The sequence below is a fragment of the Ovis canadensis genome, chromosome 22, assembly GCF_042477335.2.
Source record: "Ovis canadensis isolate MfBH-ARS-UI-01 breed Bighorn chromosome 22, ARS-UI_OviCan_v2, whole genome shotgun sequence".
In the NCBI taxonomy this organism is placed as follows: domain Eukaryota; kingdom Metazoa; phylum Chordata; class Mammalia; order Artiodactyla; family Bovidae; genus Ovis; species Ovis canadensis.
The window spans coordinates 29,032,769-29,060,537 of NC_091266.1; the positions used below are offsets into that span (position 1 = coordinate 29,032,769).

General features: G+C 41.2%; 1 protein-coding gene and 1 non-coding gene across 9 annotated transcripts in view; both read right to left on the reverse strand.

Annotated features, from left to right (window-relative positions):
• CPEB3 (cytoplasmic polyadenylation element binding protein 3) overlaps positions 1-27,769 on the reverse strand; it is a 199,827-nt gene that overhangs the window by 52,892 nt on the left and 119,166 nt on the right. For all 8 annotated transcript variants that reach the window (XM_069567519.1, XM_069567516.1, XM_069567518.1 and 5 more), the window contains 3 exons: positions 24,537-24,704; positions 22,714-22,803; positions 1,710-1,828 (listed from right to left, as the gene is read on the reverse strand). In XM_069567519.1, coding sequence (XP_069423620.1) covers positions 1,710-1,828; positions 22,714-22,803; positions 24,537-24,704 — 377 coding nt within the window. The remainder of the gene's footprint in view (positions 1-1,709; positions 1,829-22,713; positions 22,804-24,536; positions 24,705-27,769) is intronic.
• TRNAG-CCC (transfer RNA glycine (anticodon CCC)) lies at positions 24,900-24,972 on the reverse strand. The gene has a single exon. It is a non-coding gene; the product is annotated as a tRNA-Gly (tRNA).

Consider the following 27,769-nt stretch of genomic DNA (forward strand, 5'->3'; position numbering starts at 1 on the left):
TCCAGTCAGTCTCCATGTCTCCCTCAACACAGCCTCTCCATGCTGTTTAAATTAAGACCAAAGTTAACAAAGGCCCCCTGCTCTTTTTCCCAACCTACTATTTTCTACTGTTTTTCTGTATAGCTACCTGAAGAGCTACCCTATCTAATGTTGTTCATTGCTGTTACAGAAACTGGATAATGGTCCCAGAAACTGAAAATTACAGAGGTACTTTCAAACTTGCTAAAATCCTTGCCTCTTCTTCTGCATCAATCATTGTGACATGACTCAGGGTTCCCTTTCCTTAGTAACCCGCTCTTCTGCTTTACATGCTGCGTTCTCCTACTTAGAGACGGCCAGTCCTGGCATCATTCTGCAAACAATTATAAACCCTGTTCTAGAGTCACCATTTGTTTCAAAAGATGCTGCTCAGTAGGTAACCTCTGATCTCGCTCTCCCCAGTCCTCTAACACCATGTAGGACTAGCAGCACCGTTTGTGCAAGTACCCGACCCCATCAAGTGCTTCTACATGCTTCTTCCTCTTATCTGAGCCCCCAACATCCCGAGAAGAACTATTGGTCTTCTCATTTTATCAGTGAGGAAACCAAGTTGCAGCAAGGATTAGGTGACTTATGCAGTCAAGCAGATATTTAAATGCTCGAATCAAGACTCAGACTGGGAGCTTTACATCCGACCACAACTCCTTCCCCAAACATGTTTCTGAGAGTAAACCTTCCTGTTAACCAAGCCCATACCTCTGGTTGAGTCTTACAGGGGGTGCTGCAGGCCCCGTGGTAAATACGTGCCTTGGCCCACGCTACTGTTTTTACTCTATTTCCCACTCTGAGCATCAGGCCTTGACACACAAGTCTCACCCCTCTCCCAACCTCCTCAGGGATCACTGTTGTGTCTGTTTAGTCACCAAGTCGTGACCAACTCTTTGCGACCCAATGGACTGCGGCACGCCAGACCTCCCTATCCCTCCCCACCTCCTGGAGTTTACTTCTGCAGTATTAGTTAAGTTTTTTCTTCTGCCCTGAACAGTCTTGCCTCTTTTCCACTGATATCCCCTCTGTCAGGAGAAAGGAAGTAGTCTTCCTTTCTCACCCAGTGACTTATTCACTCACACTCTTTGGCTCAGAAACCACAGACTCAACCACAAATACCATAGCAGCGTGCATTATTTACAGCTTTGGATCCACGTTCTCCATCTTTCCCCGCCCCTTCTCAGCTTGAAGCTATCCACTCTGGAGTGTAAGCTCCTGGCCCAGAAGGCTCTATTTAGCCAGCTGTGGGTACCACCCAGCACAAAGCTTTGCATTCAAAGGCACATAAACATCGAAGATTATGATCTTTTATTTAAAATAAATAAATAAATAAATCACTCCTGCCCTTGATCTGAAATAATGACAGAAACCAGCTGCCAAAACGACTAAGGGCCCTATCTACCTCAATTCAGAGTTTCTGAATAGGAATTAGTTAAAAAGAACTGTAAAGTGAAAGACAAGGGCAAATTTGTTTATATTTATTCCCAAAGGTATAAAACCAAAAACTGAGAAAACTGTTATTAGCTCCCCGTCAACAACAGTCCAGCGCGCTACCGCACAGCGAGGTCACCCTGGGTAAGGGGATCCTAGTTCCCAGCATTCTTATGACAAGGGGAAGGTGATCAGCTATTCTGACTGCACACATGCTCTGGAAAAGCAACAGCTGGCTGCACGTTACTTACTGGTTTATCCTTGATGGTGGGGCTTGACACACACAGGTACAGTTTCCCGTCTTCCTCTAGGCAGGCGTCGATCAAAGCTTGTACCGAGCTCTCCTCCTGGAACAGCAGAAAGGCATAGCCTTGGGGAAGACAAAAACAAAAGGGTGGGGGGAGGAATCAGTAAATTAAACTCAAAGTACCAACTAAAAACTCATCTATTGTTTCACTTTGGTGAGTTCTTACTAAAATCTAAGAACCTGAAGTGGGACACAGGGAAGAAATACACCCTGAGACCCTCATGTGCCAGGCACTCTATTAGATACTCATAAATTTTACTTTGATTTCTAAAATGCCTCAGGGAAGCAAGTTCAGGTCACATCTATGGAGTTTTCATTATATAGGCTTGGTCAACTTTAATGAGGGTTGGACACAACTTAGTGACTGGACAACAACAACAAGAGGTTCACCACTGGCCTGAGCCACAGCCGCTCTTGAAACAAGCATCACCTGGCCTCCAATTTCCATAAAGCTCCAGGCTTGACACGTGTTTCAACCTGAATGTGTGCTGAAGACACTATGCTAACTGAAAGGAGCCAAGCACAAAATACTATGTATTTTATGGAATGCCCAGTATAGACAAATCTATAGAGACAAAAATAGATTAGTGTTCTACTGTCCAAGGCTGGGGGAGTGGAGGAAATAGATATGTGTTTCCTCTGGGAATGATGAAAATCTGCTAAAATTGATCGTGCTGGTGACTGCATAACTCTGTTAACATACTGGAAACCCCTGAACCGTACATTTTAAACGGGTGAACTGAGAATTATATCTCAACGAAAGTTGTTAAAAAAAGAAAAAAGAAGCTCAGCAATAGGCTAGTGTTGTCTTTATATGTCATGTCTGATGGTGATGCTCTGTTTCTTCAAGGATATTCTCCTGCCTCACAGGTGAGTACATGATCTGCAAACATGGACATGAGCTGCAGGATGTCCATGGACATGCTGAGCTTTGTCCCATTTAGTAAGATTTACTGAGCAACTGTTACAAATGACACACAATCTATGGATTATGAGGAATAGTGAGAGGAACTAGACTACGTTCCAACTGTCCAGACACTTACATGGTAGAAGAAACAGACTTTAAAGCAATTAACGACTTGCTACAAAGCTGAGGGAGATAAATGGAAATAAAAAGCACTGCGGGAGCCCAGACAAGCAAGGAAGCTGACTTGAGAGAATCAGCACATACGTCAAAGAGGACAACAGGTGTTGAAGGGGCGAGCTCTGGCGCATCCTGCCACACTGGCAGCTAAGCAAAGGTCCACCATGAGTTAGTCTAAGCCTAAGTTCAACTGTTTGACCTCTCTACAATCCTTTTAGCTTTGCTAAGTCTCTCAGCTGTCACCTCTACTCCCAGTCCTGCTAGTGACCTCAAAGGAAATCATCAGAAATAAGGCCCTCCTCTGGCACTCCAATATTTTGGCCACCTCATGCGAAGAGTTGAGTCATTGGAAAAGACTCTGATGCTGGGAGGGATTGGGGGCAGGAGGAGAAGGGGACGACTGAGGATGAGATGGCTTGATGGCATCACCGACTTGATGCACATGAGTTTGGGTGAACTTCGGGAGTTGGTGATGGACAGGGAGGCCTGGTGTGCTGCGATTCATGGGGTCGCAAAGAGTCGGCCACGACTGAGCGACTGAACTGAATTGAACTGGCACTCTGAGGGCCAGAAAGATGTAAGTGGGGAAGGAGGATAAGAACCACCACATTCAGAAGCTTCTCACACATCAAAGCAGCTCATCGACTGGCCTAGAAGCAAAGCTCTCTGGAGTCCTGAGCAGCCTGTAACGGCAGTGGCAGGGGACAGTGAATAATGGGTACTCTTTATCTTCTCCTCCAACTCCTCATCCACTATACAGAGCATCCAAGCAAACTCAGCAGGAGAAAGATCAACCATGAGGCAGCACACCAGGAGTGGCCACCGCATCAGGCAGACGACAGGACACAAGGGAAAGCACCAAGCCCACAGGAACGGGTATGGTGCCACAAGAATGAGACTGCCTGCGTGGCAGGACCCAGAGTTGTTTCCTGGGCTTTGCTTCCGGGCTGGATGGGCTAAAGAATTCAGCAGGTGGCCAGGCAAGAACAATAAAACTTAACTGAAAAACCAGAAAGGATAATACATCATTTCTTCATACCCTCTCTCCTTTGGAAATAATATCAAATGATTACCAAGCCCCAGGGAATCTATTAAAAGTTCAGTGTTTTCATTTAATGTGAGAACATTAATTAAATTTGTCAAGGAGAGTATTAGAGGTCAGTGGGTTAAAAATGCAAAGATCACAAAGAGGTCTTGGCACGTCTTCTCAAATCTCCTGCCTCATCAAGTTAAATCTTGGTGCAAATGTTCCATAAAGACCCTGAGAGGCATACTGAACATCCTGTTTTTGGAGAGGACCCTGTCTGTGTACAGTAAATGCAGCAGGCCCATCAAAAAGGCCTAGGGATGGACAGCTCAGTGCGCTAGCTGAGTTAGCTCCTTGCCTCTGCAGGGCCGTGGAGCTGGCTGCACCTTTCCTGTACATTGCTGCCTGCCTCCTACAATCTTCTGCATCACATCCCACACTGGGTTCAACTTGGGCATCAGAGGAATGGGAGGGTGTCGCCCCATAGCAGCTGAGTAGCTACCACAAAAGTGCACAGGTTTTTCACTCAGGCCTATTTCATAGCCATAAATGTCAACACTGGTGGTGGACAGAGTAAAAACTGGGAATCACAAGTAAAAGCCTGCTATAAATGTTATTACCAAGAAAAAAATCTACAACTTCTTTTCCCTTCCCAGAAAATATGCCATAATACTTTACCGATTTCTTCAGAATGGCTCTTTTACGACAAATGGTCTCTACTCCCTGCAGCTGCTACTCTGAGTAACGCTGCTCTAAGACATTCCTTTAGCACCTCAGAGAACGGGTGTAACTCAAGTGCGGCCAACCCTGCCTCCTACCCCAGGCCTTTCAACCAAAGTAAAACTCAGAGAAACCCCAACAAACCCATGAGAACAACTTCATGAGACGTTCACCTGCTAAAACGCCTTCTGATACCTCAAGGTCAACCAAACCCAGACGACAACAGAAGTCAGAGGATTAAAAAAAAATCAGGAAGGAAGAAAACTTCAAACACGTTCCCCTTTGATCTTCAGAAATTCGAGGTCAAAGCAAACAAAGCAGAAAAAAGATGCCTTCAAAAATAATAAGGTCAACATGAGACGGAAATTAAATCAATGACTTACTAAAAGGCAAATTCCACATGGTACTGGAGACAGAGCTCTGGATTAGGGAGTCAGCACGCCTGGATTGGGGTCCTAGTCCTCACACTTACTAGCTGTGTAGTAATAATAGAAGCTAACATTTACTGAGCATCTGTTATGCACCGGGTGCTGTTTCTAAATGCCTTATGTGTATTAACTTGTTTCATCTTCACAACACTCTGTGAGGCAAGCACTACTTTAAATTCTGTTTTACAGTTAAAGAAACTTGAAGAGGGACTTCTCTGGTGGTACAGTGGATAAGAATCTGCCTGCCGATGCAGAGGACACAGGTTTGATCCTTGGTCTGGGACGATTCCACATGCGGCTGAGCAGCTAAGCCCCTGTGCCTCAACGACTAAGCGCGTGCTCTAGAGCCCTCGAAAGGTAACTACTGAAGCCTGAGTGCCACCATATACTGTGCTCCACAGCAAGAGGGGCCATTGCAATGAGAAGCCTCTGCACCCTAATGAAGAGTAGCCCCCACACAGCAATGAAGACCCAGAGCAACCAGAGAGAAAGAAAGAAAAAAAGAAACCTGAAGAGTGATTAAGTGACTTGTTTGATGGTGACTGTTCCAAAACCCAGTTAAGTGGTGAAATCATGAACCAGAATGCTAAAGTTTAGGAATCTTGTCTCTTTTATCTGTAAAATGAAGAAACTAGTTATTCGTCCTGATTATCTTACAGAGTCATCTCGGTAGATGACATATGTAAGGTGCTTTGGAAACTAGGATATTGTGCAAGTGTCTATTTTTCTTTTATTGCATTTTCAGTTATCGTTGTGTTATGTAAACTGTTTAAAATATTTATTTATTTTGGCTGTTCCAGGTCTTAGCTGTGGCCTGTGGGATCTAGTTCCCTGATCAGGGATCAAGCCCAGTCCCCCAACACTGGGAGCAGGGAGTTCTAGCCACTGGACCACCAAGGAAGTCCCTGTGATATGTAAAATTAAACTGAGTTCTGCATGTGGTCTCATTATAAAACTCAGAGTTCAAATGAATGAGATACACTCTCTTCTTTGCATTTGTAAGCATTTGGTGAATAAAGGGAAGTAATCTAGACACGAAAGGAAAACCTTAAAGGTTTTTGAATGACAGCTTGAATATTACTGTAAACAAACAATAAGGTAACTGAATATTTGCTTTCGTATATCATTAGCCAGCTTTATCAGGAGACAGAATGACCCAATGTGGTACTATTTGTTGATTTTAATACAGTCTTTAAATAAAAGCCTTTTATACCTAAAAATCAAACTTCTGAAACTGTCACAATGATGGTAGGTTCTTCTATTAGTTTGGTTTGAAAGGTGTTAAGAAAAAAAAAAAAAACTTGGCCTCAAAATTATAACTCCCTCCATCTTCCCGTGCCATCTGAGCCAGGCAAGAGATTATAGGATTATAAAATTCAAGTTTCAGAAATGGTGACCTTTTTACCCAAGTACCTACGAAGTGTGATGAGCTATGGGAGGCCCTCAACTCAGAGCCAGTCTGTGGGTGGAAATCTGGGCTTTGAGGAAGCAGTGGGAACTCCTGGCATGGCCACCACCCCCACCCGGGGTTATGGGCAGAACGGGTGGCAGAAAGCTGCTTGCTTCCCCACCAGGGCCAGAGAGGTTGGGGAGAAGAGGAGGACTGTGAGGGATTTGGGGACAAGCTTGAACTGACCAATGTGCTTCTCTGGGGAAACAGGTATGGCATGAGGGCAGGGACTTACGGGGATAATTCCATTTTGTTTGGCCAGGCTTTTGAAGGAAAAATTTAAAAAATTCTCCCCCTTAACACCTGAGAACACATTACCACAACCTCCAAAATGTTCTTGGCTACCTTTCAAAAACAAAGCTTCCTAAGTTCCTGAATTCATAATTTTTCTTGTTACATTTTTTTATATTTGATCCCTAGCACAAGTAACCAACTTTACCACCACAAACACCAGTTATTAAGTGCTTACAATACAGGATCCGCTTTGCTAAAAATAAACACTTTACCTCACAGTAATTCTGAAGTAAAAACAGTTGTTGTTATTATTACCATTTTACAGATGAGGAAAACTGAAGCTCTGAGAGGTTATGGGATACCTCAGATTAAAACCTGGACAGTAAATTTGGGATTGAAATTCAGGTCAGCTTCCAGTGGCCTCATTCTTTATCTATTAATTTGTACTGTCTCACCTAAAAATGATGACATAAAAATTTTAACACCACTAGCAAACAAGTACTTGCCTATTTATTATTTGTCACTTTTGTGACAGTGATCATTTGACAGCGGTTTAGTCGCAGGAAGTGGTCACCTGTGCTTTAGTCCTACAATTTAAGGTCTATGCAGATAAATCCACCCTAGAGCCCACAAAAACTATATTAAGAAGAGCTTATAAAACCAAACAATCTCAGCTAAAAAAAAAAAACTCTATTAAGAAGAGTTAAAATGATGAATTTCAAAATAATCAGAAGTTTAGTTTTATTTAGGTCAATCAAATTTTCATATTTAGTAAAGACATCGGTTTTCAATGTATTTTTAGGTAGCATATTTAGAATGAAGGCTCTTGAGGGAGTTAAACAGCGGATCTCACTAAATCAGATTTTAATAAAATGAACATCGTCCTCACAGTAATCATCAACTTACGCAAGAATCTTCAGTGGATGCTAAAACCATTGTGTAAATTTGGGAGGAGATACAAGTTACTCATGCAATCTTAAGGTATCACTTCAAAGATTAATTAGTATTTGCAAAGGGACAAAAAGGTTCTTTCACAAAGGAAGAATCTGGCCGACAACACCATAACCAAATGATCACACTGAGCATCACCAACAACAGGGCTGACTGACCTAAATGTGCCTCTCGTATTACGTCCTTGGTGCAGCATGTCACCCGCTAACAGTGTTTCCCCCTGCATCTCAGTATAAGGAAATAACCGATCATTCAAATTAAATGATAGTCCATAGAGCATCCAACACGAATCCACCAAAAGACACAAAAGACAAAAGGCCTAGGAAACTATCTAAATTATAGAAGACTAAAGAGAAATGACAACTAAATGTATGGCTACACTTGGACCGGATCTTGGATTTTTTTTAAAAAAAGAAAAAACTCTAAAGGACATGACTAGAACAATCTGGATACCTCTTGCTCTCAGAAGATATGGGGAAGTGTTTAGAGGTGACAGTCTTAATGTCTACAACTTACTCTCACACGATTCATCAAAAAACACAGGGGCTTTCCTGGCGGCTCAGTGGTAAAGAATCTGCTGGCCAGTGTAGGAGACATGGGTTTGATCCCTGATCCAGAAAGATTCCACATGTTGTGCAACAACTAAGCCCATGAGCCACAACTACTGAGCCTGTACTCTAGAGCCCAGAAGCCACAACTACTGAAGCCTGCGCACCCCAAAGCCCGTGCTCCATAATGCCGCTGCAATGAGAAGCCCACACACGGCACCTGGAAAGCAGCCTCAGGTCTCCGCAACTAGAGAAAGCCCACACAGCAAGGAAGACCCAGAGGGGTCAAAAACAAATAAACAAATACAGGTGGATATGCATACACAGGCTTCCCTGGTGGCTCAGCCAGTAAAGAATCTGCCTGCAATGCAGGGGACCGAGGTTTGTTCCCTGGGTCAGGAAGATCCCCTGGAAAAGGGAATGGCAACCCACTCTAGTATTCTTGACTGGAGAATTCTATGGACAGAGGGGCCTGGCAGGCTATAGCCCACGGGATTGCAAACTTGGAAACAACTGAGCAACGAACACTTTCACATACATATACACATACTGACATGAAAAAAGAAAAAGCAAATGAAGCAAAATGCTAACAACTGGTGAATCTAGAGGAAGGCTATATAGGTGTTCACTGTACTCATACTTTTTGTAGGCTATGAAATTTTTCAAAATAAAAAATTGTGGAAAAAAATTAGAACCACAAGGTCTTTCTGGCAAAGAGGGTAATATACTCTCTCAGTCTCTACAGAAGTGTGTGATCTTTTGAAAGACCTAATATTTCTTAAAAATCAACTAACGTTCTTAGTGATTTATATGTTTAAGTTATCAGCCACAATGGTTTGAAAACAATTCCAACTTGCACAGCTGTGCCCTGAGCTGCAGCTGCATTCACAAAATGGTGACCGACCAGGGCGGGCCAGTTTCTGGTGAGAGGAAATCAGTACCAGAAGGGAGGATCCGAGGTCTGGACAGAGAGAGAGCTCACTCCCTGCACAGAACCCAGGCTCCTTGATTTCCTGTGACCTTCCTAGAGAGACCTGAAGGACACCTCTCCAGCCAGAGCTGTGTGAGTTCAGACGTTTTCTGGCACAGGGAGTCTGCTCCAGACATTCTCCCTGACCTTGGCTTTCAGGTCAGAGGACCTACTTGGTTTGCCTCAGGAGTCTTTGCCTTTGGATTCAATTCAACAGAACCAAAAATGTTTAGGAGTTTCAAGGTAGGACACTAGGCGCTAAAGCTATGAAGATAAATAAGCCAAGAAAGAAATCCTGCCTTGGAGAAACGCAGCCTGTAAATAAGTGACTAAAGAACAACAAGAGAAGTGTTAGATTGGGGTTATATCGTATAAAGCACTGAGCAGAGAGGCCCAAACATCAGGAAAGCCATACTGTAAAGGGCATATCTGGGCTGGAGGATAATTGCTTTTCTAGGAAGGAAGGGCGGGAGAAGGCAATGGCACCCCACTCCAGTACTCTTGCCTGGAAAAATCCCACGGACAGAGGAGCCTGGTAGGCTGCAGTCCATGGGGTCGCTAAGAGTCAGACACAACTGAGCGACTTCACTTTCACTTTTCACTTTCATGCATTGGAGAAGGAAATGGCAACCCACTCCAGAGTTCTTGCCTGGAGAATCCCAGGGATGGGGGAGCCTGACAGGCTGCCGTCTATGGGGTCGCACAGTCAGACACAACTGAAGTGACTCAGCAGCTTAGCAGCAGGAAGGAAGGGCAGTCCAAGTTCAGGAAACAGCACAGGCCAAGACTTGGAAGGGTCAAAGGATTGGCTTCTGTGGAAACCAGGGAGTAGAGTTTATTAGTTAAGAGTATGTGACTGGGGGTGGCAGGTGAGAAAGGATGAAGTGGTTCATCACCCCCTGCCTGCTGCCTGCGGAACATGGTAGATCTCTGAAGTGGATTCCTTATTCATCCCCATCTTGGATGAGAACATCTGATCTCCAAGATGTACTGAACACTCACTACGCACCCTAGGCAATGCAGGGGAATCCTAGTATGAGCAAATCTTTGTACTCCAGAAATTTATAAACCAGTACATGAAGATCATGAAGAGTAAGTATCAAGAAAACTCTAATCTAGGAGCAATGCATTCAGGGTCCTTAGAAGTATTTTCTAAAATGTATTTTAAAAAGTTGGATTTCATAGAAGGAAGTCAGATCTTTCAGTGAAGAAGACATGGATGAAGAAATCAGGGAAGACTTTCTGTCGGTGGTAGCATAGGAGACAAGTCTTACATGAAAAACTGGAGGAGGGCATTCCAAGGGAAGGATTTAGCCTAATTAAGATGCAGAGATGGCTCAGCAGGTACTGCCCATGGATTCCTAAACACTTCCCTGAGATTTGGAACCAGATGTATTTCTTTGGCTATCTTTGCTACACAGAGCTGAGGAAAAAATGTTTTGGTTCAAGCCTGTTTTGTGTTTTCTATTACACTAGTAACTGTTGCTTGGTGGGCTTGCTGCTTGGCAGGAGGTGTGGAGGAAGGGGAGAGTGGACAAGAAAAGTCTGACGGGTAGTGACCCACCCCAGAACTGAAAACTGGCAGCCTGCTTCCTGTGTTCTTAGTAAAGTCCTACAGTCCAGGGCAGTGACCTGGGGCATTTGGGCTTAAAGTCTGCTGTGTTTACATAACCACACATTCCCTATATAAAGAGGTCCTTGTGAAGTCTGCCAAATCTGTCAGTTCTAGTCACAGTCAGTTCCAACAAGCACCTGACCAGGAAAACTGAGATCAGACTGGGGGTGTGGGAAGGAACTGGTCAAACTAGTTGGGCAGTTTTATTTTTACTGAGCAACATATTTTTAACTGGGGGAAGGATGCTAATTCTATCTAATCTCTATGAAACTGATGCATATGTACACTGTCTCCTATAATCCTTTTAATAATAATAGCAGTATTAATTCAGATGAGTAAACTGAGGTTCAGGGATTAAATAACTTGCTCAAGGTCATCTAGCTGGTAACTGCTGGTGCCCACAACGAGTCCACAAATAGCTACTTCCTGCCCCACTGCTTGTTGTTCTGTCTCCTTAGACAACTGGCAAGCTCTCCATTTTAACCCAGGAGACACTTCCCTGCAGATGAAGCTTTAGTCCAACCCTGCTTGTACACTGCCTGAACTCTGACAATCTAATTTCGCCTCCGTGCACTTTCAACACTCCTCTGATGAGTTCTTAATGCTGCTACCAAGAGGTTTTCTTGGTGTCACGGCTTCCCTTTCTCAAGATGAAGTCTATCCGTTCTATTTTGGAAGACAACCCAAGTCTGTGCTCTCAGCTTTCAAGATGTTTCCCGAGATCCTCTCAGTCAGCTTCCCATTCTGAACCCTCTCAGATGACACATCCTCTCTTGGGCTCGCTGGCTCAGGGTCTTAGCCCTATTCCAACTCCTGTCAGCAAGTCCTGCCCCAAGCCACACCCTCTTCTAAAACATTCTCTCTGCCTCAGCCTACCAAATTTGCACCTGGCATTTTGGTTCCTACATTTCACTGTCTCCAAAACAAACTTCTCATTGGACTTAACTCTGGCTTCTCCAAATTTAATCAACATTGCCCCTTCCCAGCACCTCTGCCTGGGGATAGTACGACAGATCCTGCTAAGACAGAGGGCACGGTGTCTCTGTTATTCAAGTCGCTACTTGGCTTTGTTCCATGGTCTGTACATTCCTACTGACTGTTTCCTTCTATACAGTCTCTCAAATTATTAATGTTTTAAAATCAAACAGTAACTCTTACATCTGCAATATAATGCAAAAAAAGAGAGGTATTTAATAGAACAGTTTAAACTGAGGGTGTGCTAGGCTGTTAAAAGCAACAATATAACTGCTCCATCTGTCAAAACAGGACAAAACAGAACAAAAAGCCCACTCCTACTGCTCTGCAATGCAATTTCCATATTTTTTAATAAGAAAATTCATCCTGAGAATGAAAATTCTATCAATTAAATATAAAAAAGGGTTCATAATTCATCAAAGACTATGAATTTTATAAGCCAGGAACTGTGCTTTAAAAAAAAAAAAAAAGGCCAAGTATTACTCAAAAGCTTACAAACTGCAAAAGGTTAAGCACAGGCTAAAACTCCATTAGGTTCCCAACTTGATCAGTTTATGTAACTCAGAAGGTGGAAAAACTTGGAATCTGGGCCTACAACAACACTGAATTATTTCCATCCAAGTTACGCTACAAGGAAAAAAAATGTGAAGTTTGAAAACTTTCCTTTCAAAAGCCAGATTTAGACAAACTGAAGGAAAAAGGAACGAGACGCTGTGAGTCCAGCCCATTGCAGCTTCACAATGACCTATTTTGCCCTTTCCAAGGAGAGCTCTCTTTCCTATTCCTTAAACAGCATCTGCTTAGCTAGTCAGCTCAAAGTCAATGTGAATCCTACGTGGCCAGGTTTATGCCAGGTTCACAAACTATGTTTGTATTGTGTAAACTTCCACGACTGCATGACCTTGGTCACAAGGACTGGCAGTTAAGTCAGCCTGACCGGTGTGGAGAAAATACATGATCAGCAGAAATGCCACTTAGAAGTACATACTTTATCCAAGGTGGGCAAGAGGCAGAGAGCAAGGCCCATGGGTCACTCTTGCATAAATAGGCGTGACTGTCACGGTTCCGTCTACCTGGCTGTGCACCTGAACGGCTGGGGCCGATGCTGGCTCTCGTGTGGGCTGAGGATGCCAGCACCACCAACGTCTCAACACAGTTTCAGAGCCATGTGGCCAACTGCCTGTCCAACATCTGCAGCTGGCTGCTGGCCTTGCCTTTGCCCCAGAGGTCTCTGCCAGCAGGGGTAGTGCAGCTGTGCTCACTGCCCAGGAGATGCCAACTCTTCTCCCTGGCCTCAGCCCCACCACAGGAGGTGAGACTGTTGGCAGCATGGGGAGCAGCTGTTTGGTTCAGAACCAGAGGCAGAGGCTGAGAGTAGGCAGACTTTTTTTGTCGCTCTAGTAATAGCAACTTTCGATGTGGGCTATTCTCCCAGGAGGTGATGAGGGAGATTATGAGAAACACATCTACTGTCACAAAAGTTTGCCATGCCCAACCTAATCTTCCCACACGCACAGCACCACGCTCAAGGAAGCAGAACTATGCCATTTGCTTTATTTTTTATTAAGCACTCAAGGATCCTACAGAGAAGGCAATGGCAACCCACTCCAGTACTCTTGCCTGGAAAATCCCATGGATGGAGGAGCCTGGTAGGCTGCAGTCCAAGGGGTCGCTAAGAGTCGGACACGACTGCGTGACTTCACCTTCACTTTTCACTTTCATGCACTGGAGAAGGAAATGGCAGCCCACTCCAGTGTTCTTGCCTGGAGAACCCCAGGGATGGGGGAGCCTGGTGGGCTGCCGTCTATGGGGTCGCACAGAGTCGGCCACAACTGAAGCGACAGCAGCAGCGGCAGCAAGGCTTCTAAGGTCACTACGATTAGGATGGCCTATGTCACAGCAAGGGGTTAAAAGATGAACTGAACTAATCAGATTCCTGCTCTCTGGACTCTAACTAGAAATATGAAATCAATTTGCCCCCTGGAAGCACAGAAAGAAGCACATATGCAAGGAAGAGCTGACTCATGATAATACAGAACATTACAAGGAAGAATTAATAGTGCCTACTGTTCTAATCCCTGCAGCCTGCCACCCCCGAGCACAGTCTCCATGACACCTGGTTGTATCGTGGCTCCTATTTTGGGGCTTTCCTTGTTCCTCATAACCATAACCCTAATTTGAAGTAGCACAAGAGCTCTCTCTGATCCTTGCAGTCAAAGATTTGCCTACAGAGCAATGCACTTATGTGCAGAAACAGCCTGGCATCACCCAAGAGGCAGAATCCCCTGGTTAAGCTACAGCTAAAGGGCAGCTCAGACCTACAGCCTTCACCTAAACCAGCTCTTTGGAAATACCCTCAGCTAGTTAAGTGTGACCAACAGAAGAGAAGAACTCAGGAAAAAACCAAGGATCACTTTCAGTTTTAAACAGCTATGAAAGTGTGCCCATGGATCATATAGCTTAAGTTGCTAAGTTTTATATAAAATCCAGCCTTGCAAATAATAGCATAAGTTATCAGACTATATAGTTTAAATCTATTTACCTTTCCCACAAGTTACACACCCTAGCAAAACAAAAACTACTTTTTTTTGATAATTCACCAGGTGAAATAGTATATACTACTGGTCAGCCAGGTTCAAGTCTGTCTAATAAGAGATGTGCGCTGTTAGCAAAAGACACATCACGTCTTTGAGTCCTGGCTTAAATTAGAATGAGATTAGAATGAGATGCTCTTTAGGGCAGCTCTAACATATGATGGACTCTGCTTCTCTCTGCACAAGTCATGAACTCATTATTCGCAAAGATAAAATCCACTCATTTAGCAAATATCTGAGGGCTAGCCACTGATGCAGGTGTGCAAGGTACTGAGTATAGAGCAAAGAACAAAATCCCTGGTCTTATAAAATTTACACTCCTAGCTGGAAAAAAAAACACACATACAATTTTTTTCAGGTTGTGATAAGTATACCTTATCACAAGGAAAAATAAATAATGAGGGTGGAAAATAAAAATAAAATGAGAGTGAGGACTAGAGAGCAACAGAATAGAGGGGCTGCTATTTGAGATACGGACGTCAGGAAAGATCTCTCTGTGAAGGTGACATTTCAGCAGAGTCTGTCTATGGGAAGAGAGGAGCAATCCATTTAGAAATCTGGGGCAAGACAGTTTCAGACAAAAGGAAGTTTCAGACAAAAGACTAAGACCCTGAGAAGACTTTGTGTACCTCAAGGAAGAGCAAAGGAGTCAGTGTGGTCAGAGAAGGTAAAGCAGAAAATGACTGGAGATGATGTCAAAAAATACCCAAGATTCAACAGACGAAGAGGACCCAAGAGGAAAAGGTTTAAACTTCAAGTACAAGAGCAAAATCAATGTGATTTCCAGCTTCTGTAGGGGTCCATTACATTCCAAACACATAGGCAAAAAAGGTAAGCCCACAACTGCAATGTACCATTCATCTGACTTAAAACTAAGCAAAAAAATGTGCTGCAGATGTCCAAATTAGCATAAACTTCATAAAGAAAATTGCTTTGGGAAGCCATGTGATATCAAATCCGGAGTCATTAGGACTTCCATTTCTTTCAACTCTGGTTAAGCTTCTGCTGCAAATTTATCCTAAAGAAGAACCATACGAAAGGATATATTAACAGAAGCATTATTTATAATAGCCTACATGACCAACAAGCAAGTAAATTATGGTGTAATAAGTGAGGCAGCCACTTAAAAAATAAGAAAATTAAGGAGAAACATGGGAGGAAGGAGAATAAAAAGCTGTATCTCTGCTATTATTATACTCCCACAAAAAAGATATATATGAATAAAGACTGGACGGAAACAAAAATGATGACAGTGGCTTTGCTAGGGAGGCAGAATTATTCTTTTTCCTTATAAAATAACACTTATTCACTGCAAAACAGATTGCTTTCTACTTCATTACAATACTAAGGCCTAGAATTAGGATAACAACAGAAATTACTATGATCTTGTACTTGACAAGAGAGCCATACACATCTCTACTCCATGAAGGACTGCTCCATAACCCTGGCGTATCTGTTGGTGCTGACTGTTCTTGCTTGAAGCTTCTTTCCTTTAGCCACCACGGTCACAGACAACGCCAGTCCTTCACTCCCCTTCAACTCTATTGCCATGTCCTCTTTTTCTTTCTGGTTCCAGATAGAACTTACTCACGGCTTTTCACTTTCTTCTCCCTCCTCTCTATAAAGTTGACTCTCAAGAGATGTGTACCTCCAGCGTCAGACTCTTCCCAAACTCCCTAGCCACAATGTCAAGTGCCCACGAGGAATTTCCTCCCAGATAAGATGTGAGGACATACCAAACTCTGCATGTTTTTAATCAGATCAACACCACACACCAAACTGGTTTTCCCTCTATTGACTGTCCCACATTCAACAGTGCCGATTCTCCCATTCAGTGGGCCTATCGCTTAACACATGATGGTGAATAAATTACACTCTTCTGATTTCTTACTCTTTAAAATGGGGCTAATAAGGGCACTTATCTTGTGGCGTTTAAAATACGATTAAGCACAGAAAACAGTAACCCACTGCCTAGCTGACAACAAGTCCTTAATAAACATTTACCATCCTAATTTTCATTATTCTAACCCCCAGAATAATTATCATTATTTTACCTCTTTTATCCCTGTCTAGCTTTTAAGACTCAGGTCTTGCACAGCCCACAGTAATCTAACCTGTGCCCCTGCATGTATGGAAGTGTGAAGTCTTAACCACTGGACCACTAGGGAAGTCCCCAGCCCATGATAATCTATTCCTCCTCTGGATGCCTAGAATTGTTTTTCACTCATTTGTCATTAACCATAAGTTGATTTGTATTTTCTTTAATAAAAATAACATCACTCATAAACCTACTGTATGCCAGGATGATTTTAAGTACTACACATGGATTCATCCATTTTAGTCTTTATCACAACTTTATGAAGTAGGTACTCATATTACCTCTCTTTTACAGGTAATGCAACTAAGGAACAGAAAGACTAAACATCATGCTTAAGGTCATACAACTAAGAGGTGGGGTAGCCCAGCAAGTCTAGTTCCCAAATTCATGGTCTTTACGATTACTTAATGTTTCACATCTGTGTTCTCATGTCTCCTCTGAAAAACTGCAGTCTTCTCAAAAACAAGAATGGTTTCTTCTCTACAGCCCCACAAGGCCAGAGAGTATAGACTCTTCCACAGACAGATGGGCAACAAATATTAGATGGATTGATAATCTCAACGCTACTTGATCATTTGCACCAGGAAGCAAGCCCTCTATCGCACTTAAATTCTGTTTTCTCACCATCCACTTGTAGTAACTATCTTCGAATTACCTTAGCACCCAAGCTACTTACATAGTGATGTTGATTAGCATTTTGTATGAATGCAGGGATTGGTTCATGTGCTAACATTTGGGAGAACCTCTCTTTCCAGCACTCACAATTTCAACTCTGCTATTTCGGAACTAAAAAGCATGAGGGTGGAATGTCAGGAAAATTCCTCAATATTCTGACTAGCTGAATCTCTTTTCATCATCAAGAGCCAAATGCAGAAAACACAAAGCAAGACTTTGGTTTAGTTTTATCAGTAACTATTTGGAAGTATGTTAAATTGATATTTCTATTTGACCCAACTCCATTCTGCCTTCACCCCAAACACCACAGAAATGCCTTTATATCTACTCTCTCTGGGAGACTAGAGCAACTGAGGGAAGGGAAAAAAATTGTATGTCTTTCCAAGGCTTTCTTTTGCATCATTTTCTCCTTCATCACAACATTCCAACCACCCTTCCTTCATTTCTTCAAAGGAAGTAAAGCCCTTTTCTTACTATTTCCCACATGGTATTCCTCTGGTTGAAAATTGCTTCCCTACACTTTCTAGCTAACTCCTCAATAATCAGTTTACCTAATCCATGTTTTCTCAAAGAAACTCTATATCCTCAGTCTAAATTGAAGTCCCCTTTTTAAAAGTCACTGCATTCTCCATTTTTCCTTCAGAGAACTACTCTAGTTTATAACTGTGTTATTTTATGATTTCCCCCAGAGGACTCTAAAGTTCAGAAGGTCTGAGAACGCATCATGAAGACACAATATGATTTCCATGCTTTCTTCCTCCTTCATGTTCTCAGAGGTGCTGTGGAGAACACCAAGCAATGACCTGCTTGTGACCCACAGACAAACTGTTCCAGAGGGTTCTGCATATCCTCAAAGAGGTGATCAAATGCCTCAGTGCCTTTGTGCTGGTGAGAACCCCAGTCTCCATCCCCTCTCACTCTGCTGGCCCAACAAGACTTAAGAGAACAGTTGACGTATGTGGTCACTGCTTCTTTACATAGATATTAAGCTCTCCATAGTTCAATGAAATGGCCATGGTTTGACAAACCGTACTCCAAATCTATACCAGCGTCCCTGCTAGATACACGAATGATACTGTTTATTTCATTAGGCACACACGTTCTGAGAAAAAAAGAGAAGGACTTCATAGTGTATGGTTCTTATTTTCCTCTTATCTACACATAAGCCTAAAGCATAAAGCCAAAGAAACTGTGCCTAATGGCCAAGCTGCGGGGACCTAAGAAAAGTATAACTGACAAGAGGAGTATTACCAAAAAAGCACTGACCTGAATTAAAACTTGAGGAATTCAAAGAAAAGCAGAAACAGCACAAGGGGGCATTATTAACGAGGCACAAAACAGTTTGGAATAAACTACTTAGGTGTCCCCAGTGTTCAAAGCAATGGGCATGGAATCTCAAAGTTACTGCAACCTTGGACTAACACCAAATTTCTTTAGGTCCTTCCAAAATAGGTCAACCTTCAGACTTTGGCTGAAAGCAAAACACAACAGGAGCCAAAAGTTTAATAATTATTTCTCCTTCTTGACCCCAAAATCACCAGAGAGGCAAGCTGCTCTCTGAGGATGCAAGCCTGAGGACCAGAATCAGGGGATCCAGATTCTCTGCTTGGCCTGGCTCTCACTAGTCCATCTCAACACTTAACCTCAGTCGTAAAGTAAGGGCAACTTCTCTAATGTCCTACAAGTCTATGTTATTGCGCTGTTAAATAGGAAGAGCACCCAAACCATGGAGAGTTCATAGAGCTGCTAAGCTCTACACTGCTTATACCAACCCAAATGTTTTCTCTTCAACTCTCAGAGGCAAATTTAAGCGGGAACTTCCGGAGATGATACACATACCAACAAGGCAGGCAAGAATAATGGTGGTCCATTATGCATAAAATATGAGCAGAGATGTGAAAATATTTAGCTTGGAAAAGAGAAGGCTTGAAGGGAACTGATAGTCCTTGATGTACCAAAAACATACGTCACAACAATGACTGACTCTGTTCTACTCTATTGGACACAACTGACCAATGGGTAAAGACTGTATGGCCATATATATCCTTATTTTCACTGTTACTTTTACAGTGATCATCTCCAACGGAAGAACGAAATTTAATAACTAGTTATGTCTACACAGACTTCCTCTGAAATAAATGCCTCCTTTGTCACTGGGTGTCTCAGAAGGTAAACAATTCTCTGGGCTACAGAAGTCAATAAACTTTCTGCAAAGGGATTTGAGGGCCACATATAGTCTCTATTACCTATTCTTCTCTGTGTATGTGTTTTCACAACACTTAAAAATATAAAAACCATTCTGAGCTCACGGCTAAACAAAGAGAGTTTGTTGACTTGTGCTCTGCAGGTGTGCTGCCCAATAAATATGAGTCACATATGTAATTTAAAATTTTCCAATATCTACATTTAAAAAGCTAAAAATCAGAAACAGGTGAAGTTAATTTTAATATATTTTAATCCAATATATCAAAAAAAACTATCATTGTAACATGTAAACAAAATTACTAATGAAATCTTTTACCTTTTTAAAAAATTAGTCTTTGAAATACAGTGTAGAGAAACAAGAGAGATAACCTTTCAACCAATACTGAATTCTAATGATTCAAATCAATAAGGAAAAAAAAGAACTGTCAATAAATGACAGCTGGGACAGCTGGCATATTACCTGGAAAAACAAAGGTGGATCTTTTCTTGTTCCTTACTCCATTATTAATCCCAGACAGAAATGAAATGTCAATGAAACAAAGTAAAATAATAAATTCAAATGGCTAGTAAGAGGAAAAATGTCAGAAAGGATGCTATTTTAACCATCAGATTGGCAAAGATTGAAAAAGAGCCATATCTCTTGATCGTCAACAGAACAAAGTTTCACAAATTAGGTACTGCCAGTGGAATATAAATGTGTATGATCTTTGTTAAGGGCAGCTTGGCAGTGTGTATAAACATGTACCTCACTTTTGCAAATTCACCCTAAGATGTCATAGAAAAAAGCAAAAAAATGAAGGCACAAGGATATTCACTGAAGCAGCATGAGAAAAAACTGAAAGCAACCTAATGTCCTCAGCTCAGTTCAGTCGCGCAGTCTTGTCTGACTCTTTGCGACCCCATGAATCGCAGCACACCAGGCCTCCCTGTCCATCACCATCTCCCAGAGTTCACTCAAATTCACATCCATCGAGTTGGTGATGCCATCAGCCATCTCATTCTCTGTTGTCCCCTTCTCCTCCTGCCCCCAATCCCTCCCAGCATCAGAGTCTTTTCCAATGAGTCAACTCTTTGCATGAGGTGGCCAAAGTACTGGAGTTTCAGCTTTAGCATCATTCCTTCCAAAGAAATCCCAGGGCTGATCTCCTTCAGAATGGACTGGTTGGATCTCCTTGCAGTCCAAGGGACTCTCAAGAGTCTTCTCCAACACCACAGTTCAAAAGCATCAATTCTTTGGCACTCAGCATTCTTCACAGTCCAACTCTCACATCCATACATGACTACTGGAAAAACCATAGCCTTGACTAGACGGACCTTAGTCGGCAAAGTAATGTCTCTGCTTTTGAATATACTATCTAGGTTGATCATAACTTTTCTTGCAAGGAGTAAGCGTCTTTCAATTTCATGGCTGCAATCACCATCTGCATTTGGAGCCCCCCAAAAATAAAGTCTGACACTGTTTCCCCATCTATTTCCCAGGAAGTGATGGGACCAGATGTCATGATCTTAGTTTTCTGAATGTTGAGCTTTAAGCCAACTTTTTCACTCTCCTCTTTCAATAGGACTGACTAAATAAAACAAGATCATTAAGGATAATGTAAGTTTCTTATAGAAAGACGTTGACATTGCTGGGGGGAAATGCAGGTTATTAAATATTAGCATATATAATGTGATCCCAATCATATAAAATTTTAAATTTCAATAAATGTATGTATTCATAAAGAGATATAAGAAAGATATTTAATAAAATGTATACAGTGATCATCTCTGACAGAGGTATATTTGGGTTAATTTTCTTTGGACATGATCATAGATGTGCTTATTTTCATTTTTAGTTTTTACAATGATCATTCTGCACCTTTTATCCCAGAATCATTTTTATAACCTTCTCAGAATGATTTTTTTTCCACTAGCAATCTTAAAAATATCTCTTACACATGTCTAAAGCACAATATTGTTGGTTGTTTATAAGATGTATTTGAAATTTAATTTCAAGAATAAATACATACTCAGTCTCGGGGAGGTAGAGGGAAGGTATCTTTTATACACGTCATTTTATAGAGTGTATCACATGCACCACAGTATGGTGGATACATTCTTTCCCTAAAATGACACTGCCTTCATTCACATGTACAACTAGTACTCTCAGGAACACCTTTTTATACATGTGACTTTACAGAGTGTATTACATGCAGCACAGTGAGATGAACTCATTCATTCACTGAAATACCACGGTTCTGACTCAACAAACCATTAATCACTGTTAAAAACGTGTTTTAAATATTTCTTTAGTGTCATATATGTACCACAAAGTGAATACATTCCTTCACTGAAATAATCAGTGTGATGATTTTTATCTTTTTAGACTAATATAAAACTTATTTTTAATTTTAACAAATTATTGGAGAGGATCGACAGAAGAATGTTAAAAGCAAACAAATAACCTTATATTTAGTGAATAAATTATTTCATAGGCAATAGAGTGGGGAGAAGTACAGGTAACAAATCTAATAAACCAGACATAAAAGGAAGCCTCCTGCCATTCCTAGGCTAAGCTATAATTTGATTCCTGTACAAGGCACAGGAAGGACAGGTATTTAGACTCCATATTCTTGTGGTGAGTATCGTTACATAATAACACACATCAAAGCCGAATTCCTTAGAGAGGAAGGACATCCTTGAAACATACAGACCATAACACAAGAAGAAAACTTTCTCTGTAGCTCAAAACACTCTTCAATATAAATGTAGGAACATACCCAGAATTAATACCATCAGAAAAGTTCCCTAGATTCCACAAAATGATAAACTATAAACAAAGTGATATATTTTCATGCCCTCATAAACCATCGAAAAAGCCTACCAAAAGTAAGGAAAGCAAGGCTATGGAAAGGGAGTCAAGGTCATGCTACTTCGCCCTCTACCCATCACCAGGCTAAGTCACTTAAGATACAGTCATGGATAAAGGTAATTTCATAAAATGTCATTCTTCTTCTGTCACTAGCTGTTCCAAGTTTGGGGTTTTATAAGATCTATAAAACTACAGGGCTAGGGCTACAAATAAAATTTTATTCAAAATAATCTTTTCCATTGTTGACAATCCTCAAACCCTAGATCTTTTCTTTCAATTGATAAAAAGTTAGCCAAGGCTCCTTCACAGCAGACTCACAGGATCTCATTGCCAATAAAAGTAGATGCTATGAAACAATCAGTATGCTCCTGGGGGAACAGTATCCAAAACAATCAACATTAAAATGATTTCTTAATGGGGGGGAAAGTCAAAAGCTATTTCCAGAGTTAAAATGCTGCATTTTATTGAACTATCATGTTAGTTCTCCAACCGGCGAACAGTGCAGACATTTTAAGCACATTACCTTTAGGAGGAAAATACGACTTGCTTTCAGCTTTGTGAGGCCAGTCTACGACAAGAGGTCCAAACCTGCGAAAGCTGGCAGTGATCTCATCTACAAAACAAAGAAGGAATGTTAGCAGAAGAGAAAAAATACTGCAAACAGAATAGCATCAAAGATATCTCTTTATTTTAAAATGTTTTTTTGAGAGCTGTTTTCTAGAGCATTCTTTACAGAAGTCAAATTTATTAAGTGAAATAACATTGTTAGAGGGGTACATTTGGTTATCTGCTATCAACCATGCAGAATGTGTTTCAAACTGTAATTTACTTCCCTTCACTTTCAATAAGCCTAATATAAAGAATCTGGAAGAAAAAATATCTGACATTAGCGAAGGTGACTACTCTGTCAAGGAAAAAGGAGGCTGTAAAAATAGGAATGTTCTCTGTTTTTAGAAAAAAAAAAAGGCAAAATACACAAAATATTTGAAATACATTTCTACTTATGTGAAGTAATCTCTGAGATTATTAATCTCAGATTATTAATATCAGATTATTATTGTTAATATAAGATTCTTTTAGAAATAGATACTATTCTTTTGGTGAGGAGCAGGGACAATAAGTGACTTAAGGATAAGAAAAAACTAAAAGCCAATGGCCTCTTTCTCTTACACATATCTACCACACATCCTATAAAGAAAATGTTTCAAAAGGTATAGCTTAACGGACTTATCTTTACCTTCTGACTTTTGATTCAAAGCAGAAGGTTATAACTGAGCTCCTGATCAGGTTTAAGTTGCCACTCTCTCAGGACAGGGAAGCCTGGTGTGCAACAGGCCACGGGGTCGCAATGAGTCAGACAGGACTGAGCGACTAAACCACAGCCATGATCAAAACCTTTGTCTTAAAGAAAAATCCAAGAGGTTTTCCATTAACAGGCATCTCTACAGATGAGATTAACACTAGTAAAAGAATAGTTTAGAGAAAAATGAGCCTTCAGCTGTGTACAACGTCAAAGCAGTAAACCTAAAGTAAAACCACTTCTCTCATGAAAAAAAGAAAATCATGATAAATTAAGAGAAATATTATAGCTTGAATAATGCTGGCAAAACAATTCTGTTTTACCAATATTTTTATAGCAGATCCAAAGCCTACTAGAACTAGAGTTGTTTTCTTCCCTTGAGTTAACTCTGTCACAATTCTATTTCATTCTTCTAGTCAACAAATATTTACTGACAACCTACTATGTGTTGACCAGCTTTAGGCACTAGTGAAACTCACTTCTGGATTGCTAGTATCTCACACATATTATTAAGAAATATTCTAATTAGCCTCAATTCTTTCAAAGGCAAAAGGGGTTATTTCATTAACAGGTATCTACATTAAAATATGAAATGGTATGGTGTGATGGATAGGAACAAAGTTCTGGAATCAGTTGGATTTTGATTCCAGTTGCACCACTATCTCTCTGATCCTTCGTTTCCTCATCTACAAAAGGGAGTTGGCAGGAGATGACTTAGAGGAGAGCTGTGGAGGTTAAATGAGATAATATGAAGCACATAGCACACAAGGGGCTTACTGGAAGAGTTCTGTAAATATTAGTTCTCATTATCATTTAAAAATGTGACCCAAAATTAATAACAAGGAAATGAGAAGCTGTTTGGAGACTGCCATGTCTGAAGAGCAGACCAGAGGTGCAAAACTTCTTTCTTTTCCATCTATTGAGCATCCTCATCTCCTGACACTAAGACATGAAAGTCTTAAAGCCGTCTTCGAGAGGACAGGTAGGGTCAGATCACACAAGTAATAACCCTGGCCTTTATTAAGCCATTAGTGAGGGCATGGTACCTTCATCGATATCAGGAGGAAGGCCTCCAACAAACACCTTTCTAGAGTAGCGCTCTACTCGCTCCCCGTTCTGACAGCGAGTGGGAGAACTTAAGCCAGATGACAAAGACTGATCGCCGTGACTGTCGTCCAGGAAGGCATCTTCAAAGGGAAAGAGAGAAGATCGACCTGAAACAAATGCGGGAGTTTCTATGGTTAATAGTGGTTTCCTGGACAACACATGTTTTATTAGGAGCCAAAGTACAGAGTGAAGCATTCCCAAAAATACATCTTAAACTGTGATTAATTTTTTAAGTATTTATTTATGTGGCTGTGCTGGGCATGCAGGTTCTTTGATCCTTAGTTGTGACACATGGAATCTAGTTCCCTAACCAGGGATCGAACCCAGGCCCCCTGCATTGGGAGTGCAGAGTCTTAGCCACTGGACCGCCAGGGAAGTCCCATAAACAGTGATTTTTTTCAGTAGAATAAGCAACTGCAGATTACCATGTCTAGACAAGTTTATAGCATCAATTTTTAAAACAAAACTTTTTTATTTTGTATTGAGGTATGGCCGCTTAACAATGTAGTGATAAGCTCCGGGTGAACAACAAAGGGATTCAGCCATACTTATACGTGTATCCCTTCTCGCCCACACCCCTCCTCCCATCTAGGCTGCTAGGTAACATTGACCAGAGTTCCATGTATAGCATCATTGTTTGTGTAAAGGTAGTACAGCACAGAAGTGACTGGACTGATACTAAGCAAGAAGCATAGAAAACCACAGCTGTTTTTTGCTGCTAAAATATATCACTACATTTTACTCATACAGCCCCTATCTCTGCTGCTAAGAGTATTCAGTGATTACTTTTCCTTTCCCCAGGCATTTCTTAAAGGGAAGAATAAAATAAATCTTTATTCACAGATTTTGATTGTGCTTCATGGTAACCTCAGAGGTTCAGTTCTAAAGACTGGCCCTGATAGGCGGGGGAATATTAAACTGATGACGGAAGCTGATAATTTCTCTGAGAGCAGGACTAAAAATGATTAATTTGTCCCTGCCACTCCAAGCTACTTCCATTTGGAAATGAACGTCTACAATAATAAAAGGTGGGGCAAGTGAATCAAAACATAGAAATTAAGATGCGGATATATAGATGTAGGTGTGGTTGTGACTAATCCAAGCTGTATTTTATGTCATTCAAAAAAAATAACGTCCATTGTTAACTCTATAGTCTGAGAAGCAAAGGCCCCTAACCCTCTGCACATGACTATAAGGAAGATGCCAGAAGTTAAAATCTGTTAATAAATACAACACAATAGTGCCATTTGGCACTACAAAATAAAATTTAAGTTTAAAAACAATTTTTTTTTCCTGTTTGAGTCAGTGAGTTCCTGGTAAAACTTTCCATTAGGTTTTACCCTAAAAATGAATTATCTTGAACTTTCTAACTTTTGAAAAAGAGAAAAACTCCCCTCTAAAATAAATTCATAAGCTTTTCAAAAAAAAGATACTGTCTTTCTCATTTAGTCTCTCCACTCTATATTTCCCTGAGACCTAGGTTTTGCATCACTATAGCCAACTCTCTAAACAGAATATAAATAGCCTTAGAAAAACACTGAACATTTCTTTTATAAAAAAAAAGGTACTAATATAACTCTGTTTATTTTATGAACAACCCAGGTGGTGTAAGAAAGGCACTGTTTTGATGTTGAGAGTTAATAAATAAAAGGACCAAAGAATTTTTTGTTCCACTCTTCCCAGCTTAGCTACAAAGAAACAGAACAAAATTTGTCACTGCATGTCACCTAGCTTTTTTAGCCTGGCAAGGGCAAACAAGAGACAGTAAATTCTCATCCCCTGATGTCTGTTTTGTTCAGTGGGAGTAAAAGAACTAGATCTGCAACAACTGTAGGCAAAACAAGCTTCCCCAAGACATCCAGTGATGTTCGCCCATGGCCGTGGGTTTGCTTTTCATGTCGTCCACACTCAGTGAACTATGTCCCTACCGTGACAAGCGTACCTCCAAACCAGCATTCCCACCTTTGTTCCTATCACCAGCTCCTACACTCAACAGTAGTAACATGAGATGCTCAAAAAAAAAAAATCTAGTGGAGGAGAGGTTGGGAGAACTAAATAATATGGGAAAATACTATACACGTTATGCCCTTCCCAGAGACTCACAAGCCATATTAGAATACAAAGATTGGGGAAAGTTCTGTAGTAAAATAACTTAATCTAGTATTACCTGAATTTAAGATAAAGGAAATCTTAACATACTATGTAACTCAGTGGAAAACACTTGTAGAATTATCCACATTTGGAGAACATTAAACAAATAAGAGCTATTTGGTAGCCCCTGCCCAAGAAATCAAGTCTGGGGAGAGAGAAAAGCAAGCACTTAATTTAGCAAATGCGTGCATGCATACGTGCTCAGTCGTATCCGATTCCTTGGAACCCATGGACAGAGGATGTCCATGGGATTTCCCAGGCGAAAATACTGGAGTGAGTTGCCATTTCCTCCTCCAGGAGATCTTCCTGACCGAAGGAACGAACCCAAGTTTCATGCACTGGCAGGCTGATTCTTTACCACTGAGCCACCTGGAAGCCCAATTATCAAGTAGAGACAGAAATACTAAGAGAAGACTTTACCAAATGACACAAGGGCACAATTTACTGCTCCATGGAAAATGGTAGAGGCAGGGCGTTCAGGGAGCTTCAGAATGATTTCACAGGAGGGCAACTCTGAGCAGAATCTTGTGGGAGTTACAGTTTCAAACATGAAGAATAAGAATCCACAGAGAAAGAACTTTCAAAACAGCTCGTATCTTTCCTGCCAAGCCTGCTTCTCTAGCATTCTTACAATCTCAATGAAAATAACTATTATTCGCACTCAATTCAATCATGAAATCTAGGAGTCACTCCTGACATCCCTTTCTTTCATATTCCACATCTAATCCATCTCCCACTAAGTCCTACCAACTCATGCTACAAAATAATTCTTCATTCAGTTCTCTCTACCTTCAGCCCTAACACCCTGGTCCATACTGCCATCATCTCTCCCATGAACTAGCAGTCTCAAGAGTCTATACAATAGCTTGCTCAGTCTGCTAATTCCTACCTTGTACTCCACAATGCTTTCTCTACAAAACAGCCAAAGTCACCATTTTAAAATATTAATCTGAACATGACCACACTCTTTGTCACATCCTTAAAACCCCTCACCCCTAATTTGGGGATAAAGTACAAAAAC